Raw genomic sequence first — 20,998 nt, forward strand, 5'->3', positions numbered from 1 at the left:
GATTTGACCAGCCACCTGCATTCTCCTCTTCAAGAATTCTGTGAAATGCGCATGAATGTTTCTCTACCCAGGAAAACAGCAAGGTGCAATAGGATGTGGGAATCTTAAAGGAAAAAGGTACATCATACTTCCAGTAAAATGTGAGATTTTTTGTTAATTCATTCCTAGAGTTCCCTAAGAGTTAGATAGCAACTGTTACACAATATAGAGTATGAAATAGATTGTTTGAAGAACTAAAATCCATAGAAAACACATACCCTAAGACAGGTGTCTGATGAGATGCCTTCATCTGTGTTAAAAAGTATTGTGCAAAGGAAGAGTTAGGAAAGGTCACAATAAATTTAGGCCAAGAAAGCCAATGGAAAGTGTGCTAATCAGAGTTCTTCAATGAAGCATGGACAATTTTTCCAGAAAGTTCACCAACCAAGCAGTTGGTCAGTGACAACCTATAGTGTGGACAACAAATCAATTGTGTGTTCTATAAAAACCCAATTTCTCTAATCATTTGTAATAGTCAAATAGATTTAACAAATTTTATCTCTACTCTTGGATAATAAAGGAATATGAATAGATCTATGATTGACTTTGTGATGTTTAGTGTATTAAAAACTTCAGACTCCACACCACGCCTCTAAAATTTTCCCCCTGCATACACACCTCTCAAAACTTCATCAGATTTTTGCTGTCTTTTTCCCTTCTCAGTCATATTCCTTCTGAGCAGACTGTATTTAGTAGCCCATCTAAGTATATACCATATATCAAGGTTTTACATGATTTGATTTTTTGTATGGTTCTTTATTCTTCTCTTAATACTACCTCCTTTCCCATATATCTCTTTGCTTTTCAGCCAACATGGCAAGATGGAAAGATCTTTTCTCGCTGTTCTTCACAGCCACATCTCTGTCCTTTTCTCAGCTGGTTTCAGTGAATTAAAATCTAGTATGTACACATAGTCAACATCGTTCTCTAAATCACATTACACTGCGATAGCAGCCTCAGCATTATGTCAGATTGCCTGATCTTTGTTAGGTCCTTCTACATTTCCTTCTCCTCCTTTCTGAATGTGACTGAGTAATTTCTCTGGGACATGTGTTGATTTTACGATCCCACTTCTTGCGCCCTCCTCCAAATCAAACATTAGAGAGCACCAGCATAAACTTTGGGGGAACTCCACTTAACCTTAATTAAATTCTATGAAAACAACTTGCATCCACCTTTTCCGCTGTAGGGTCTCATACTCTCTACCATAAAGTAAACCAAACTGACCTTTTCATGTTAAAGAAAGAAAAAACCGAAGAAAAATAACCAGAACTGTGCAATCTCTGATATAGGCTAGTTAAGGAAAAAAGTGGGTAAAAGATGGAAGTTGAAGCTCAGAGGGCATCGCTGCTCACTAGGAAGCCAAGCACAAAACAGAAAGGAGATGAGGGAAATCACAGAAGTGAATGCAACCCTTGAGGGCAAGTCCCACACGCTCAAGGAGGCCGTACAAAAAATGCCCACTCTCTTGGTCAGACCACCAACACCTGGCATGGTCAAAGATGGCACTGGTCATTGCTGAAACATGCATGTCCTCGAGGACCTCATCTCCTGCAAGTCCAAAGGCAACTGCTGTACCCATTGCCAAGGCTTTATGGGATGCAAAAACAAAGTCATTAAAAAAAAAAAAAGGAAGAAATGTGCTAAAATTCTCCAGTCCTCCCAGGTATAATTACAGAAAATAACAACAAAAATAAGGTAGCTTTTGGCACTTTTGGTGTTCCGAGGTGTTTACTGTTCTGAGTCGCGACTGCGGTAACGTGTAGGACGCATAAACAGTGGAGTTGGCCAAGCAGAACGGGCACGCAACCTGCTAATTGGGGAAAGTCTGCCCGAGCCTCTGGCCACAGGCTGGCAACACAACAGCCCCTAGAAAGTCAATTTTTATTTTTAATAGTTATCTTAAATGCTGGATCAACCACCGATCTAAAAATTAAATGAATATCCATTTAATACGCAAAATAAATGGGTTTTGTTCAGAATATGCATTAGCTTTCATCCTTTCTCTGTTTGTAACACTTAATAGTAAGCAATATATGAAAATAACATAACTGCCAATGCCTTACCATGTAGTATTCCTGTCTCTACAGTTTGGTTTTTCTCCTTTCGCTTAGTTACACGGAAGATATACAGCTCCCAGGAGCAAGGTATTATAATTAGCACAGAACACAGCTATTCTACCAGCATATTCAGGAACTGACCCCTCACAACCCCCCCCACCCAAAAGCTCTACAACCCTTCCCCCCCCCCCCCCACTATGATTACATGCACAGTACAGCTGCCTGTTAGAAAGAAACACAATTTGAGACCTTTTCTTTCCCTTTCAATTTTATAGAAAATAAATTTGGAGCCTTTGTGACTCAATTATTTGCACAGTAAGAAAAGGTGACACTCCTGTTTTCTATAGACATTAAAATAATGATAATAAATTCCACCTCTCTCTAATAAATTCAATTTTTTTAAAAAAATAAAATGTATAATAAATTGCCTAAACTTTCCAGACTACATATTCTAAAATATACTTTGCTTCCAAGGAAGCTGACACTTGAGTCTTCTTATCTAATCTTTAGCTGATTATTGCTCAATTCAAATTTCTTCAGATGAAAGGGTTTAGCAAAGTATCAATATAGATATTATAGAATACCAAGACATAATGATTCTTCAGTTGCTTTACTCAGCTCTCTGGGATTGTGTTTTCTCTCCTCCTTTTTCTTCCTTATGATTCCATAATGGAGTGAGGGTCTGATTCTCAGCCCTGGTTTCAGCTAATTGCACAGGGCCACAAATACTGTGAGTACTACATACTTCTAATTGTGAACAGTGGCAACCAAAATAATGATTCACATTGTAAATTATCTGACCTTTCAGTTAAACATCTGTTACTGGCTTAATGGCCACTAACGGTGTTCCAGGAACAGAAATCATTTACTGCCTTTTACCCCTTTTGTATTACACTGCCAACTCAGACGCGAGTTGAAGTGAAGCTAAAGGGACAGCACTGGTGCAGAGCAGAGCATCAAGTCCTATGGCAGTCACAACTATGAGGCCATGTGAAAAAGGATGGGAGGTGAAGCCTGTCAGGGCTCTACCAAAACAGCTTATCACTTCTTTACCATGAGCAAGAGTAGAGAAGGCAAAATGGAAATAAGAAGTTCACCTTCTTATGTGCCTGTTTATGCATCCAGGGCTATCAGGTAGGAAAAGAAAGATCGACTTAACAATAAACTAAATTTAACCTCCATTTGTTTTTGGTTCATGTAAAAGCCACTGTGACATTTTGGGTAAAAGACGAAGTACTCTTATTACCTACTCATCACAGGTACTAACAACCAGCCTACTATTCACAAAACATGTCATGAGCCATACTAAACTTCTTTGACCTCATTACTCATGAGATGCCTTCCAATTTTAAATGCTTAAAAAAAGCTAGCTTTGGGTTGTGATGAACTAATTAAATCTTGATACACCAAACAGGATGACACCTTCACTATTTAATAAAGAGAAATAAATAGATAACTACAACAGTAGATTCAATTTAACAAAGATCTAAATAGCATGGGCATGAAAGTTCAGTGGCATGAGAACAGTGATTACATTAATCAGATTTCCTCATCACAGTTCAAGATCATTATTAAAAAAAGGGACTACTTGCTCCTGTCCTTGAGAAGCCATGTGGGATTACAAACCCTCCATCTAAATTCTAGCTGCAGTGAAGTTAATGTGAATTTTTGCTAAAGGCTTCAGCAGGAGAGGGACTTTGTCCTGTTTTCCCTGGCACAAACACAACACAATTTGGAGACATGCAAAACCCTCTGTTGAATCCAGGTCTTTCTGGCCAAGCAATCCCTTGTAAATGCTGAATGTGCTTCCAGGTGCTGGGTCCAGACAGGCTCTGCAGTCTCTGCTGCTGTGCTACAAGTGATCTCACGCAGCCCTGGAGCTGGTAGAGTTCTGTCAAGTTCCCCCAAAGAAGTAAGAAAAGAAACACAACTCTAAGGAAAGTTATATGATATCTATATATTGTCATTAAATCACAAAGTATCTCCCTTCTTAATTAAATGGAATTGATACCTTTCCCTTTTAAGGATATTTTCTTCATACTCCACCCAGATGCAAGAATGAGAGCAATTTCAATTAAGGGCTTCTGGTTTAATACTACTTGATTTTTGATGTGCATTGACTTCCAGTTTCCTTGTTATGACTTCACAAATTTAATAGTGCAAGGTTCCCTGTGCTGCCTTTCTAAGATTCTTCATTTTGGATCCAAACACACACTTTTCAGAAGTACTTTCCATTTGCTATTAAACATGTAAAGGGACCTCTTCAAAGATCAAGAGTATCAACTCTTTTCCCAGGAGCAGCATTTAATTTTTTTATATGCCAATATAATGTCTATCATACAATCCAAACTGCAATCCCTTCTAAGACCTACTCAATCACAAAATAATGAGTAAGATGAAGATTACCCTGCAAAAGCAATTATTAATATTAAAAGCATTAATAAGGCAAAACAAAAAGAAGAGGCATAAAATGAACACAGAAAGCAGATGCAGTCATTTCGGAGTGACAGAAACTGGACCAAGATAATGCTGATAAAAATTACACTCATTGAGATGCATAAGAAAGAGGTAAAAATGTGTTGTCATTTTTTTCCCCATATATTTTCCTGGTACAGCACATTTCTGAGACTGTGTCATTGGCTTTACTTCACAGAGATAAAATGGGAAAAATGAGTCTTTATTGTACTTTCCTATCTCTAAACAAATTTGAGTCAAGGTACTTTACCATCAGGTTCCTGTTCCTTCTATGTGTAATTCATGTGATTGCTAATGAAAGCTCATTAAGAAAGAAGCTTTTGCCTGTCACTGGACAGAGGAGGATGTAAAAGAACTGCATTGTTCCTGCTCTGAAAAAAAACAATTTGCCACAGCCAGACCCCCCTCCCAGCAGTGCCAAGCACATGGTAATTTATTACCTCTGGATGTCTGATTCCAAACGAAGGAAACTGAAATGTCATACCTTCATTCATAACACCGTCTCATGGAATTATTTTTTCCGGATTCCTGGGAAGTTGAAATATTTGAGAAGAATATCAGGAACTGTTGTTTTAGCCTGTTTGGTGAGTAGATAATTGCCTTCCAACTCTATTCTTTCAGGAAATGATGTGAGTGTTGCATTGTTCCTAGACGAGGGCAGCAATGTTTTTTAACAAGACACACACATACATATTTTTAAAAGAAACAAAACACAATAAAAACATGCAGTCTAAACCACTGTACTGAACCAGACTTTTTGAATCTGGCTGAGATAAGGGGTTGGCCCAGACAACATGTCCACATTTCACATAACTCAGAGCATTCTTTAGAAGGGATGTAAGTAACACTTTTTGTTGAAGTACAAGAAAAAAAGAGAAATTTCAAACAAAACCTTTTATGATGTGAGAGTAAAAAGCTCATTATGTTAAGTGATATCAAGCATGACCAGAAAAGACCCTAGGGAGAAATTACACTTTCTTTATTGGGTTCCGTGGGACAAACCAGCCTGGGAACTTGAAAGCAGAAGGAAGGTGCACGTGGAAATCACATCATATATGCAGAATAATTCCTCACCGTGTGAAAATGATTTGGAAATGGTTTTCAGCTAAAGTCTCTCTTTATGGCAGCCTTTTCAAAGGGAGCACACTGAGGCAACGACCTACAGTAGCACTGATACAATGGCTGCTGGATAACCTCCTCTCAGAGGTACATGGTCTCAGCCCAGTTACCTGTCAACAGGCAAAATATAATGAGGACTGAAACTTGTAAGAACAAGGGCCCAGTTTTAACCTCTTTCTTTATTTTGCCTAAAGATAATGGTGAAAATTTAGCACAGTTTTTGAATTTCAATTTAATTTTTGAATAAAGTAAAATTGGGCCTGGAAAGGGTATTCCTTTTCTTCTAAGGGAGAGGGGCTTAAGGACTAAGGGACAACATGCTGAAACTCTGCTGTGGCTTTCCATGTTCCAGATTGACCACCAAACATTTCTCAAGGCCTTGCATCCTCTACAGAAAAACTGAAGGAAGATTTTTGCAGTTAGTGACTGTGTGCTTATGGTGACCACCTCAGTGGCAAATACAAACTGTACAACAACCTGATGTAGTGGGCTGCATTGTCCATTTTCTTCCTACCCCTCCACATCTAGCTAAGAAACAAAAGTCAATAATTAGAAAGGTTTATTACATAATATTCTGTTTGTGGATGTTTTAATGGAAATTGCATTTGCTATACCATCTGTAAGTCACAGCTGCAAGAGACTTTCAAAACACAATGCGTCCTGGTTACCCCAAATTAATTTTTTTATAGTACATGTGTATCTATTTTGAGATTTGGTGTTTTGTATTTTTGAGTCTTTTTACAACCAGAGATGGTAGCCAGTGATTAGGCCCACTTGTCCTGGATACATGGATAGACGAAAAAACAAAACGGGAGAAAGCTGCTGTCCTACACTAGGTATCTGTGCAGTATTTGTATTCTATGCAAGGTGCCCCAGACAACAAATTAATCACATTGGCTGATAAAATGAGCATCTCTAAACTTGCTCAAGACACAAATATCACAGACCCATTAACTTCAAATGCTTCTTGATTCCAGAAAAATTTTCCACTCTGTGGAAAAATTGAAGGCCACTTATTCCAAAAAAATATTTTGAATCCTTAGGACTTTGAGGGCTTGATAGATGACTCCTCCTTAGGATTCCAAAGGCTAATTTGTTGTTTGAAACCAAGCCACTACCTAGACATACTACTGAAATTCTGCTTTACAATTTCGAATCTTCATTGTTTAGTAAATAAATGATGCTCAATTTTCTTTCAAATCACTACATTAGAAGGATGCATGATATTTCCTATTTACGTAATTCAGCTTAGGTTTCTAGTTGACATAGTAAATATTGGAACATATTTAGAACCATCTGGAGAGGGGATTTTCAGGAACCGGAATTTATTTAATGAGGGCTAAAAACATCTGGAAAGGACAAGCTTGTGTCCACTCATAAAGGACTTCCTATGACCTCAAGCAATCCTGAACTAAATTTCCCAGGGCTAAAGTTACTGAAAAGTGCTGTGCATGCTCCAGAACATGTTGTAGCAAAAGGTGTTGTTGCATATCCTAGTTTGGAGATGCACTGACTACAGACCACCCCACTAGCCCTCCAAATCAAGATGGCAAATTTATTTTACAATTAATTCAAAGACAAGTAAAAATACTCATCCAGTTCCTGAAACATTTACTGCAGCAAGAACAAAGTGTGGTGGTTTTTTTTGGTGTTTTTTTTTTTTTTTTTTTTTTTTCTTTTTTCCTCTTCTCCCAGATTAAAGAATATTAGGACCATATGTCATGAAATGCTGGATAAATTTATAGAATGTGTCCATCTCAAAATGTTAGTAAGGAGTACCAAGCAAAAGCCATAAATAGTGCTTTGGTTCCCACTAAATTCCATTGCATCACATTACATGAAATGTCCGATAAAAAAGAAAAATAATAATAATAAAAAAATATACATTAGATTGCAGGTCTCCTCATATCCATCCAGTAAGTCATTAGTGGGAAAGACCAAGGAAATGCAAGATTTTATTTTAAATTACAGTTTTAACATACAGTATTGTCCACCCTTCAGTACAGTTGTCTTGAAAGCTCATCTTGAATGGGTTGTCTTTTTCTTCACCATCTATGAAATTATGTTAATTAAAAATCTGAACCATCTATTCTCTGATTTGGCCCAAAGCATATAAGGTGCCAAACTCAAGCTTAGCTGCCTAATTCTACAGTTCTACATGATTTCTATTTAGGAAGTACAAGTCTGAGCCTGGATTTTCAAAGCTACAGTTTTACCCCCAAGCAGGACTTCTCCAATATTCTTCTTTCTAATGCTCACAATTGTCTTGAGTAAATTTGTTCCTAGTTTGCTCATTGCTTATATACGAAACTGCCAAGGTGCTGCACACAAAACTGTACACACTGCAGAACCGGAAGGCACATGGATGTGGAGTGATGTATTTCTACAAGATTTCTTTCAACCCTTAGAAAACTCCCTTTGTTAATTGCTTCAAAATAGACTGTGATACTTTTGTTTTCTGCCTTCTCTTTTAAGTGTCTACATTATTTTGATTTTTAACAATCTTTGGCTAAACTATTTATGAAAGTTGTGTTAATCATTAACATCCTACTACAGCCACCTCAATTCCATCTTTCTGCAAATTCTGCTGCACCTTGACACACAGACCAGAAGCTTGATCAACAGCATGGGGCATACAGCATCTTTAATACTTTGAGAAGTTCATTTCACTATAAGCAATTAAAATAACTGGCCCGTTTTAAAAATGTGTGGTACGGTAATTTGGTTCACAAATTTTATTTGCAGAAGTTACCATTTCCTTTTTATGACACAATTTCCTTCAATAAGCTTAAAATTTTTCATCACATCTTCAGAAAACCTGATCCACTAAAACCAACAGTAGTAAGAATGCAGGTCTTGAAAGTATTAATCTCCAACATTTGAGTATAATCTCAGATTATAATAAATTTTACTTAGAATGCAGAAGAATGGCAGACATTGTTCATATCAGCTCTTTGAAAAGAGCTGATTTCATATCACTTTTGAAAAGTGTCCTGTTCTAATGGGGCAAATGCCACTAGTAAGTAGCATCACTTTATATTTAAAAGTATGTGGCTTCACCCACAGACCGTCTTTTACTTACACAAAACACTGTGTTCCAACTGAACAGCAGCATTTACATTTCATACCTCGCATCAAACCAGGCTTCCTCATGCTCCTTCTCCAGACTACACTGACACCTGCTGGGGAACTTCTGTCAACTTCAGAATCCACACCCTTGAGATGCATTAAGCGTTTTTCAACTCAGCAGTGAACTGATTCAATTCACTGGCTGATTATGCCATGTGTTTGCCGTATAGTTTGTCTTCTGAAAAAAACCCCTACAATTTTCAGGGAGAGATCTAACAAGCCATAAATTATTAGAAGAAGTGATCCAGTTGTAATGATGTACTTTTTCAGTGTCACCATAGAAAGAAGGAGAGGAAGAGGATACATACCAGAATTCTCTCTCATTCCTAAGGTTAAAACAATGTGGTAGGCCTTAGATAAAACCCATTCCAAGAAGAACAGCACACAGGATTGTTTTTAACGTAAGGCAGTTTAAAAAACCCTAAACCCTTAAATACCTCTCCAGCTCCCCAATTTAGTATTTCTCCTAAATACACCAGGGGCAGGTTTCATACAGCAGTTCCAAGGAAGACACCGAGCTTCCTGCTATGTGTTCATTAGAACAGAAAGACTAAGAAAACATTCCAGTGGTTACATGACACCCAGCCCCACTTTCAGTTCCAAAGAACAGTTCAGCTAAATAAGCAGCAATAATAGTAAAGCAAAAAGTTACGTGCATAGTCTGGTACGAAGACGGATTGCAAAACTCACCTTTCATACTAGAAGTTAACTTAATATTGAGGACCTTTTTCAGCTCCTATTGGAATCCAATGCAGACCTCTATTAGGGACTAAATAAATCCTCAAGATTTTTAAAGTTATGGAATTCAGTCATGTAAAACTGAAAGTATAAGGTGAAACACTTCCTTAATGGACCAATGGCATAAAACCAACTATTAAACAATTGATTTTTCTATTTCTCCCAAATAGCCAAGACTATGAATAACAAAAATTGAATTTTCAAAGAAAGTTGCACTGTGGAGAACTATTGTGTGCAAACAGACCATAGTCCCACTTTGATAAAAAAATGCTGAAGACAGGAATCTATCAGTCATACATATTGAGTATTGGACAGATCAGGTATTGGTCGATATTTTTTTAAGCATTTGGACAGAAAAACATGTTTTCCTACCAATGTTGGCAAGTTTCTTCAAAGATGATTAAGCATTTCCAAGTACCTACAGCCTATCATGCAAAAAAAGGTGTAAGTTACTAAATGAAATTATTTCAGGAACAGATATTTTTCATTTAGTCACCACAATGAATAACATTGACCTAGAGGTAGACAGATTTTGAAGAAGTGTGCTTTCAAATTATCATAAAAGCATAAAAGATTCTTAAGTATAAAACACTCTGAAAGAGGAATGCATTTTCAGTGTTAGTACTTAATAAACTTTCTGAAAAATCAGGAGCACGCATCCCAGGTTTTGGAAATACCACTTTATTTTCCAGTGAATATCCAACTTATAACACTTTCATCATTGCTTTTTAGCCTCCAAATTGATGAAATACTAAAACCTACAGCTCCAGTGCATTAGTTAATTAGATATCTAAATCTTAATAAAAATTATCAGTGCAAAAGTAAAAATTAATTCAGTAGGCAGTTAAATGCATTTTGTTACAAAGATATTTGGACTTTGAGCACATATACATCAAACAATCTGGTAAGAGAAGCCACTTCCAGCCTGTGCTCCAAACAAAACTATTCCACACCCAATTCTAAAGACAGTCAAGAACTAATCTTTTCTTTTTAACGAAAAGTCTGAGCTTAGTTACAACACTCATCACGGGTACACAAGCTGAGAAATATTACAGAAGTCCCCCTCTATTCAGTAGAAGTTGTTCAAAAAGAGGCTTTCCTATTTTTCATGTGTGGGATCCTTTTGAGACATCTATGTTTTTTCCATTCAGAACAGAGAATTAACAACATTCCAGCGTGCCCCAGTGTTGGCAAATCCTCTTCAGTCCAGATACACAATGATGATTGATGAAGCTGTTGGACCTACGGTAGCAGGCAGAGCAGCTTGGCAGGAATTCGGTGTTATTGAAAGAAATCTCAAATACATACTCCATCTCCTCTACTAACTTTAATCACACTATCAACATGCTGCCAGGAATGGAGCCTTGAAACCAAGCCATAAACCTACACAAGCAACCCTTGTTGGTGTATTACTGCTGCAATACAGGTAAAGCATAAATTCTGTTTATTTTTATCTGTTTCCATTCTACATTGGACACCAGCTAAATTATGGAAGGATATTTCCTGCACTAACGGTTAGCTTGCAGCAAATTTCATTAAGGTACTATGTCTCATTTTCCTTGGTTAATGAACTGATTAAGTTAAGTTCTTCAGTTACACTGCTGGTAACTGCAAGTTTTGGATAAAGGAAAGCAGTGCAGGAGCGTGTTTCACATACGCTGTAAAAGTGGGTAAAAAACCAGATCAGTACTACAGGCATTTAACCACTAATCTGCTCATTTGTTATGCTGATAAAGAAACAAAAATCTTACCTCAACTGCTTCATAAAGTCCTGACAAGCTTATCCGAAGTAAACCAACAGCATGCCAAATATTTAAGGTAAAACTGTACTAGCTACAGAGCTAATACAAAGACTGATATGCTTCTCATGATCATTTTTTTAGCTTGTTTTGGCTTTGCTAACAACTGTAAAGCTTAAAAAGAGAAGACTGAGACATTTACAGGGAGGAATAAAAAAGGGAGTTGTTGACCAAGCTTACCGTACAATTTTTGTGTTAACAAAAACCATTCAAATCACAACTCTAATTCATAATACTGAACATACAACCCAAAAGTTTGAATTGCAATTGGATTTAAAACTCTGTTGAGATCCTTCACTGGTTAATCTTCAAAGTAAAATATTCCATAAGACAAGTTTATTTTCTTGAAATCTACAAGCAGAATACAGAGTTTTCCCAGTGAATTCTCAGCTAACTATGGCTGGAATCTATTAACCTACTTTTTGGGAAAGGGCTGTGGCTGCACACCAGGATAGTTGATATTACATTAGTCTCTGTTTTCCCAAATGATACGATACTCTGCTGATGAGAGAGAACTCCAGTTTGCAACTCCCTGAGCTGGTGCAGTCACATAATTTTCAGTTCCACTTTCCAACAAACAAAGAAATACTGGCATTCCACCTGCCGTGAACCAAAAAAGCACAGATAGGCACTTAAGTTGAAAGTATGCAAACCTTTTCTTCCTGTACCAAGCCTGTAGAGGAAATTCTCCTTTTTACTATCAGCTTCTGCTTTCCAAAAGAACCTCAGTTTAAGTCAGAAACAACTGGGCGTGGCACAAATCCAGCATTATTAAAAAAGGTCTTAAAAAGAAACATATTTGGCCAGTTCCTTCTCCATCTCAGAATACTGCTCTTTGAGGCGCTCCATAGCTTTTCTGTGCTCTTCATCCACCTCCGCACGTTTGTTCTGCTGTTCTTTCATGAACTCCTCCCAGTGGGCAACGCACTTCTCCTCACGAGCCATCACCTTGTCTGCCTGAAGCTGACAGGAGCAAAATGTGAACAAAGTTTTCAACAATCATTTCCAGACTAAAACAGGGGCTTAATGAGAGCTACATAATGTTGAAGTATCTGGAAACTAGCAAGAAAACATATGGAAAGGGGAAGCTATAAAGAAAACATTTATTTTTGTACAGCCAATCCAATACAAGTGGTAAAATGTCTGTAATACTATTAATGTGATTGTATTAGCAATGCTGCTATTTCTATAAAATACAACAACAGACAGATTAAATGTTTTGAAACTGGCAGTTAGCGTTTCTGCTTTAGCCAACTAGTTCTCACTGTGATTAATGTCTGCCTTTTTAATAAGTTATTTTTCCCCTCATACTTTCCTACTGCTTGGCTTCTGCTAAGTCTAATTCCATTCACTATCTTATCTTGAAAAAAAAAAAAATTAAAAATGTCTAGATATCTAGAAAAAGAGATCATACACACATCCAGTGCACATGACAAAATGCAATGTAATTCTGTGGATTCCTTGCAAGCTGTATTGACAGTCTGGCCCCCTTATATTACAGGTGCAGAAGCCAAAATAAATCTAGGCAGTTGTTCTTCCATTTCCTCCATCTCCCAGCAAAACAGAGGCTTAATCCTTCTTCCTTTCCTAGCCCCTCTCCTTTTCAGTGTATCACCAATGACTGTTTCTTATGTGTGGCATTTTTGTCAACTAAAGGCACTGGGAACCCACTTAACATATTCTTAAACACCCTGCTCTTCTTCAAGATCACACAGCACGGGCTAAATACACCCCTTTTTTCAGTACAGCCTTTGATACACTTTAGCAACATCATGCCAAGATACATTTCTGTTTGCAACAGATACAGTAACATCTACAGACAAAACACACCCGTTCACACTAACAGTTTGACTGGTACGCTACTTCGTATTCAACAGGTTTTGAAACATTGGCATTTGAAACGCTTTTTGACACAATTACACATTATCTTCCCAAACCTGACATTACATTCTGCCAAAAACCTCATTATTTTTTCAGAACAGGAAAAGGTATTTCTCCTCAAGTGGCTGCACTATAAAGACAACTTTTATCTATATTTTTAAAAAAGTTAAATGTTACTACTCCCATCGGGAAAGTTTCAAGCCAAAAAGTCTTACTATACAAACTTTAAGAAATGCTACAAATCCTGGATACCTATAACTACTCTTCCACTACATATAAAAAAAGAGTGGAAACATACAGCTAACATTTTTTAAAAAAGAACAGTCACCATTCTTACTGACTGTTCATTTTATAAATTTCTTTTTAAAGTTTTACTTCAAACAAACAGTAGCAGAACTGTAAGAATTTCCTGCCTCTCTATGAGTATCTGCTCTAGTGTCAGACACAAGCAAACTCCGTCAGTGCTCAGCAGTGTGCTGCTTGCCAAGCACCAGTATTCCACTGCAACTGGACTGCCCATCTAAATCAGCTGCAAAGAAGCAAATGAAAACATGACTATCAGCTTACATCCACCGATGCACAGCCTGTTTTGCTTGATGGCCATGGAAACGTCTTTGGTTTTTCCTGAATTTAATTATTATCAAGAGCATTTTGCAAGTAAAGAGATAACGCAGGAACACAAAAAAGAATTAGTAATGGGAATACATGAAACTATTTTCCTGCTTAATTTTCCAGGTTTTATATTCAGAGCACATGTATTTCAAATAAGCAAAGTGTAGCCAACTGAAAGGGCTCCAATGATTCGCATGTTCCTATAATGTAGCCCTTCATTAAATAACCCATCCACAAGTGAAAAAAAACACTTCCTTTTCAACAAGCAATATATATAATATGGTCAATGTTCTCAGCTAACTAGGAAAGATTTACATTTCCATTCTGGTAGGTTAGTAGATGTTTTTTGTTCCACAGAAAATAAGTTTTTTTATATTTAAGTTTTCCCTATATGTGACAAATGTTATAGACTGAGCTAGGAGGGAAAATAAAGCGAAGGAAATAAAAAAAATAGTTTCCATATATCGGGAGATTGTAGAAACAGCTAGATCCATTAGCTTTGCAGTGTACATTTTATAAGTGCAGAAATCCTGAAAGAAGCTTTACTGCAAGTATATAAGGTACAGAAAAGTATGTTTTAAAGTTTTGCTGTACTGAAGGCAGACCACCTTGCTGTGAAGCACAAGACTCTTAGATCACAAAATAAAAATAAGAATCTATGCATCCATCCTTTACCTTTCTTGCTTCATACTCCCTCTCTTGGAGTCTATGGATCATAGCGTTGGCAGCTTGTACTGAAATAACAAATTGCAGTAGATCAGTCTGCTGCAGTAAATCAAAGAAACTTGCCTGAAAGGGATTTAGATGTGAGGCTGTTGCAAGTTGAAGATTATATTCCACTGTGTCACTTAACTCTGCCCAAGAGTCAGCTGTACTTGCAGAAAACGCTTTACACTTACAACTTTTACACTTATAAAAGTAAGTAGGCTTATTTCAGAATTCAGCCTTTGTATATGTTCTAGATGCCAAAAGCTGAAAGGCAGTGAGGTCCTCTTGTGCCCACACTCTTAGTGCCGCTGATGAGCTGGAGTGCACTACTCAGCACCTCAGAAGACATCAAAAGCCACTCTCAAGTCAGTAAGTAGAAAAAGGTGACCAAACTCTATGCTTTAGTTAGTTAGGGTTTTTTCCCTTATTTTTCCCCATCAGCTGTGTATAGACTCTGCATGTACATCTTTATGCTGAAGTCCATCTCTTCTCTCCCAGACTAAGCCTGGGAAAATTTGTCAATGGAAATAGGAACTGCATTCCTTCCCACACACCTTTCCCCCCCAACTTATTAAACACTTAACAGAGAATTATATACACTAATTTCCCAAACAGCAACTGGATATGCAGTCCTGGACAACTGGCTTAAGCTGCTGCTGCTTGAGCAGAGTGGTTGGACATGACCTCCAGAGGTCCCTTCCCACCTCAGCCATTCTGGGAGCTGTGTTACTGGAGATCACTGCACAGCTGGCCATCAGAAAGCCAGGGAGCAGCACTGAAGGTTCGCCCCAGTTAGACGGTATTAGGGTGCCTTGTTTGCATGACGAAATTTTAAGTTTCAGTGTTTTTCTGCAATCCTTTTGGCATGTAAAGCACCATCTACCATTTGCTATTCTGCATATGCCAGATGCCATATAAATAAGTTATAGGAAATTAAATGCTTATGCAACATGCCACACATAAATTGTAACAAAACCCACAGTGGCGTGTTTCAACTGCATAAATTTGGCAGCTAAAGCTGTGTACCCACACTCTCTTAGATCCTCTTTTGAAGAAGCCAACCCGCTAAATGAGTAAGAAAAAAAAAGAACACTTAAAAATTAGTACAAATTTCAAACATTCTTTTAAAATCTGAGCAGTAAAGAAATATATTAGTAAGAATGAAACTAAGATTAGCATGTGATTACTATTACTTCCCAATTTGTGACTGAATAATAATAATAATAATAATAATAATAATAATAATAATAATAATAATAAAAATAAATTTCATAGCTATACAGCAGGAATTTTTAAGTGATTGAGAGAGTATTATGCACTCCTGTGGGAAAATAAAGAAACTTGAAGGTCACACCACAGATGCTTGCAACAAACCAGGAAACTGAAATTTTGTCCATGGCTTTAGTCAACGTGGAGCACTATTTCCAAGTGAATAGGGAAAGACTGAGATGAAACAACTTCTACTTAAATCAACAAAAAACTTGAATGTAACTGTATCAAGAGCTGACTGGCTGAACTACTACATATCAAAAAACATCCCTGTTGTTTCCCTTTTAAAGTTGGACAGAAGTGAGAACAAAGCACATAAAGAATAGAAAACTACCCAAGTGTGGCAAGTTTTTAACAAGTCATATTTTTGAATCCAACCTATTTAAATTACACCTCAAAATGATGCATCAAGAGCAATAAGAAGCAACCTGCTTACATCTCTTGAAGGTTTCACTCAAATTGTCTTGCATTGACTGCTCACACTTTGGAAGAACACGTTCATTTGCTTCAAAGATCGTATTTTTTAGATTTTCAAGTACCCGCAGCTCTCGGAGGCCACGTTTTTCCTGCCACAAAAAGGAAAGAAAGTGAGTGGCTAGCAAGGAATTCCACTTCACAAATTAAAGATGGTTTCCCAGTTGATAAACTAATAGCTTCATCTCAAAGATTAGACCACTGACTACTAAAGTGTTACTCTACTTATTTAACAACACAGATAAAATTGACAAAAAAAAGAGCAATGTTCCATTCTTCACATTAAAGTATGAAAATCCTTTGAATGACTCCTCTGGCCCTTGTGAGAAAAGACAGTATTGACCATTTACACACCATGGGGAAAAAATGTCTTGTTTTCTATAATTTACAGCATCTCAAAAACAACAGAGAGCAACAGAGTTTGAAAGCATTTCATTTTTATCACTCAGTTGGTTACTGAGAAATAACATAGCAGTGATTCTGCTGGTTTGATATCTGACCCTCCCATTTAGTACAGCAAGAGGTGAAAACAATGCAAGTAAAATTGTTTTAACTGAAGTAAAGCAATGAAGTTGACTAAAAAGTAATATAACACAGCTGACTAAAGAGGCAGCTCTTCTAGATCACTTCTGATCATGATTAACTACGACTACAGCAAGATCTTGTTTTATTGGCTAAATTAAAAAAAAAAAAAATCTGAAGCCTCAGCACTATTCTCACTCTGAATTTCACTTTCATTTTACTTTAGATAAAAACTCTACATAAACAAAAAATACTTTATCACATGAAGTGATAGTGATAGTGTCACATGAAGTGACAAGGATCACCACACTCATTTTAAAAGTTCAGAAACAGAGGCATGGACAAGTAAAACTCCTTAATTAAACAGGCTCCAGATTCCCTGAGTGCAAATCTCCATTTCTTGCACACTAGGTGCTAATCATTGAAAGCATAAGCACATGTCCTACTACAACAAAAAGGTATCTCATATCTCTAAGTTAAAAACAAGTGGAAACTTTGGGTGCCAGTGGTCCTAAGCCCATTTAAATTCTAAATTGCAAAAATGTAACCAATCCTCTACTTAGCTATTTTCCCCCCATAAAAGTATAAGCCAATAACTAAATTTCAATTAAAAAATCTAAGAATATATTACATTTGTCTAAGAAACAGAACAAGACTTCAGGTGAAATGAGACAAATACATGAATTATCAGCCTAAAGATAAAAGTCTGAATTTTGTCTTTTTCTTCTTGTGGGATGACATTTAAAACTACTTACTGTAACCTATAGCTTAGTTAGGGGAAGCAGAGAAAAGGAATAATTTCTTATGACTCTCAAGCCCAGACAATACAGCCCTGATGAGTTTATTTCACATCTGGATTTTGCTAAGCCAGCAGCATATATAAGCTGAAATATAAGCTACAATCTAGGTTGGGGGTGGAGGTGAGGGGGAAAGACATTTTAATGCCATTCAAATCAGGTCTGCATACTGGAATTTTGAAGTGTAACTGCATTTTCAATTACATTTTAAAACGCCACATTCTGTATAGAAAAATCTATAAAGAAACAGCATTTTCCTGGCATATGATTCAAATTTTCTAAACTTTTGCTGCCATCTTGTGGAAACCAAATTATATTTTCCAGGCAAAGCTGTACATAAACACTTCTATACATTCAGCACTTTAACCTTATCTGCAGCCAATCAAATAACAGTTATTAAATTTTTAATGATTTTATTACTTTGCACGAAGTGTTCCTCTTCTCTTCCAGTAGCATCACTTTCCTTTGTGTAACAAAAAATCAAAGAAAATAAAAATACAACTGTGGCAGCTGAATCTAGCTGAGGCATAAAGTAGTTTCTCAAAGAGAGGTAAACCTACACTGGCCAACAATACTTTCCTTGAACCATCTGGACTTCTCTAAGGTGTTAGGATGACATTATTCTCCTACATCAATATTTTTGCCAGTCTTCTACAGGGAAGAAAAATCCTAAAAAACATATGTTCTTTTCAAGTTTTAAAAGAAAAATTACTGCCTTATTTGTTAAAGATGCAGATGTATACTACAAGTGTGTTATTTAGGGAAAAAAAAATCCATGTCAAGCCCTTTTGAAGAAAGTTATGTACCTCTTACGATATCTAAAAAGATGCGAAAGCTGTTCAAGGTTTCAGACCCTGCCAGCATCCAGTAAGAGACAAATACTTACTTCAAATTCTTTAACAAAGTAACGTATTTCTCCCTGAATTACTGGTCGGTGATCCAGCAGTCTTGAATAGACTTCTCCAACATCTAGAAGATCAATGAAAGTCAGAATTTTAGTTTTTCTCTCACTCTTACACCAGGCTACACAACACAGGCAGCACACTGTACCTCAGTGTGACGAAGGACTGTTGCTCACCAAGTACATACAAAACCAAAAGAGCACTAGAACAGTCTCTGTAGGGTGACCTATCTAGCCAGCAAACCACCAGCTTAGATAAAACACAACAAACCAGCATTCCAGACGCCAGACACCTTTCTGTGAATGTTCTCCTCTGCGGCTCAGCACCCTTTGTCTCAATCCTCTTTCTGCTCAGTACAGCTTCTGTATCTGATGGTTAATGCTGGTCAAAGAACAGAACTAAACGCTGCAGTATGACAGAGATCCACAGAGTAAGTGTGGGAGTCTTCCGCAGCAAGAGACAGGAGGAAACCTCACTACAAAGGAAATCTGTCAGCATTTTCTTGTATTCCAGGGACAGACTAGAAATTTAGTCTTGGAAAAGAGTACTTACTACTTAAGTATGTGCAGAGAAACAGGCTTGTCTGTCACAAAGAAAAAGCCCGCTAAATTGAAAAGCACTATGACAGCGTAGCAAATACTGTTTCAAGAAATATACTACGTAGTCCCAAAAAAAGACTTTAAGGTGGCACTGCCATTTAAAGGATGCGTTCTCCTGCCCCAGCTCTTGGACCTGCCCTGTGGCTCTGCTGTATCCACCTGTGTCGGTTCTACACCCTGAATCCCACCTCGTTCAAAACGCAGCAGAACGATTGTTTAGAAATTTGGGAAAGTCGTGATTGTAGTAAATAAAATATGGGCTAAACCACTTCCGAGTCCAAACGCTTCTGTGTACGGATTAACCAGAACAAAACCTGGGCGATTAAGAGCAAAAGTAAGAGTTTCCCAGGAAACTCCATGCCCGTGACAAGGGCCTCGGTGGCCGATTTGGCTCCACAAAAAAAAAAAAAAAAAAGCCACAGAGACACGCTGGTTTCTAATTCAGAGAGACGAAAGCCAGCTAAGCTTCTCAGGGTGTCCAGCTTTAAATCTCAGTACACGCCGCCGAACCTCGGAGGGCTGGAGGGCGCTGGAATCCCGGAGAGCTGGATCGGTCCTGGGGGGTCCCGGGACACTCCGGGCGCTCTCGGGGCCCCTGGGCCGTCTCTCCGCCGCTGCCGCGGGGTTACACAGCGGGCTCGGCACCTCCGGGGGCCCGCACCGCTCCCTCCTTACCCTTTATGATGGGCTGGATCGGGGACCCGGCGGCCGGAGAGTCCCGTCTCCTGTCGGCGGGCGGCGGGGCCGGCGCGGCACCGCGGCCGGGGGACGCGGCCCCGGCCCCGGCCCCGCTCATGGCGCTCGGCGGCCCCCGGGCAGCGCAGCCCGGGCCGCCCCGGCCCTGCCCCGGCCTCGCTCCCGGGCTGAGCTTCCGCCGGGCCCGCTGCCGCGCCGTGAGGTCATCGCGGCGCGCCGGCCGCGGCTGAGGGAGCCGCCCCCGAGGAGCCCCGAACCCTCCCGCGGCCGCGGCTGTGGGGCCGGGGGCGCGCACGGGTCCGGAGACGGGCGGCGGGGCTGGGGACGGGGCTGGAGACGTGTCCTGTGAGCACCGGCTTGAGGGAGCTGCCTGAGGCAGAGGAGGCTCAGGAGAGACCTTACCGCTCTCCCCAAACGCCTGGAAGGAGAGTGTAGCCAGGTGGGGGTCTCTTCTCCCAGGTAACCAGCCACAGGACAGGAGGACCCGGCCTCAAGGTTCAGATTGGACATCAGGAGGAATTTCTCCGCAGAAAGGGTGATTAGACACTGCGATGAGTTGCCCAGGGTCGTGGCGGAGTCGCCATTCCTGGAAGAGTTTAAGGAGAGATTGGACGTGGCGCTTGGTCTAGTTGACATAGTAACGTTTTGTCATAGGTAGGATTCAATTATCTCAGTGGGTTTTTTTTTTTTCCCCAATCTAATTGATTCTCTGATTCAGAAATTATAGTAAGAGACACATTAAACAACCCAGTTTACTTGTAGGTGCAGCCAACATGAATAACTGCTGGACATGCAGGTTACAAAAAACCCCAACAAACAAACAAACAAACAAAAGAGCAGCAAAAAGCCACTCTTGTGCTATTAAAAAAGGCAAAAATGGCATGAAATCCTTGTACATTTCTTTTAAAACCATTTCAGAGTACAAAAGAGGTTCCCAATATGAGAAAGACACGGAGCTCCTGGTGGAGGTCCAGTGGAGAGTTACAAAATTGCTTAATGGACTGGAGCATTTCTTGCAATGAAAGGCTGAGGGAACTGGGCTTGTCCAGCCCTGAGAAGAAGCAACTGAGAGAGAAGCAATGTCTATCACTATCTGACAGGGGGATAAGAAGAGGATGGACCCAGGCTGCTCTTGGTGGTGCCAAGCAATAGGACAAGAGGCACCTGGCAGAAACTGAT

General features: G+C 38.8%; 1 protein-coding gene across 1 annotated transcript; it reads right to left on the bottom strand.

The window, feature by feature from the left end:
* Window positions 1-10,225: 10,225 nt before the first annotated feature.
* Window positions 10,226-20,455, bottom strand: BLOC1S5 (biogenesis of lysosomal organelles complex 1 subunit 5). The gene is made up of 6 exons (XM_040080651.2): window positions 20,222-20,455; window positions 19,799-20,162; window positions 18,509-18,591; window positions 16,266-16,395; window positions 14,528-14,586; window positions 10,226-12,322 (listed from the first exon to the last, which is right to left on the bottom strand). The coding sequence occupies exons 1-6, from the start codon at window positions 20,453-20,455 to the stop codon at window positions 12,143-12,145; spliced, it is 1,050 nt and encodes a 349-aa protein (XP_039936585.2). The 3' UTR covers window positions 10,226-12,142.
* Window positions 20,456-20,998: the final 543 nt, after the last annotated feature.

This window comes from Hirundo rustica, chromosome 1, assembly GCF_015227805.2.
Source record: "Hirundo rustica isolate bHirRus1 chromosome 1, bHirRus1.pri.v3, whole genome shotgun sequence".
Lineage (NCBI taxonomy): Eukaryota > Metazoa > Chordata > Aves > Passeriformes > Hirundinidae > Hirundo > Hirundo rustica.

Coding starts and splice junctions, on each gene's coding strand:
- BLOC1S5 (XM_040080651.2), bottom strand. CDS start 20,455: ATGTCAACTAGACCAAGCGCCACGTCCAATCTCTCCTTAAACTCTTCC. Junction 18,592..19,798: donor GATCCAGCCCATCATAAAGG/GTAAGGAGGGAG, acceptor TTGATCTTCTAG/ATGTTGGAGAAGTCTATTCA. Junction 14,587..16,265: donor GAGTGAAACCTTCAAGAGAT/GTAAGCAGGTTG, acceptor TTGTTATTTCAG/TACAAGCTGCCAACGCTATG.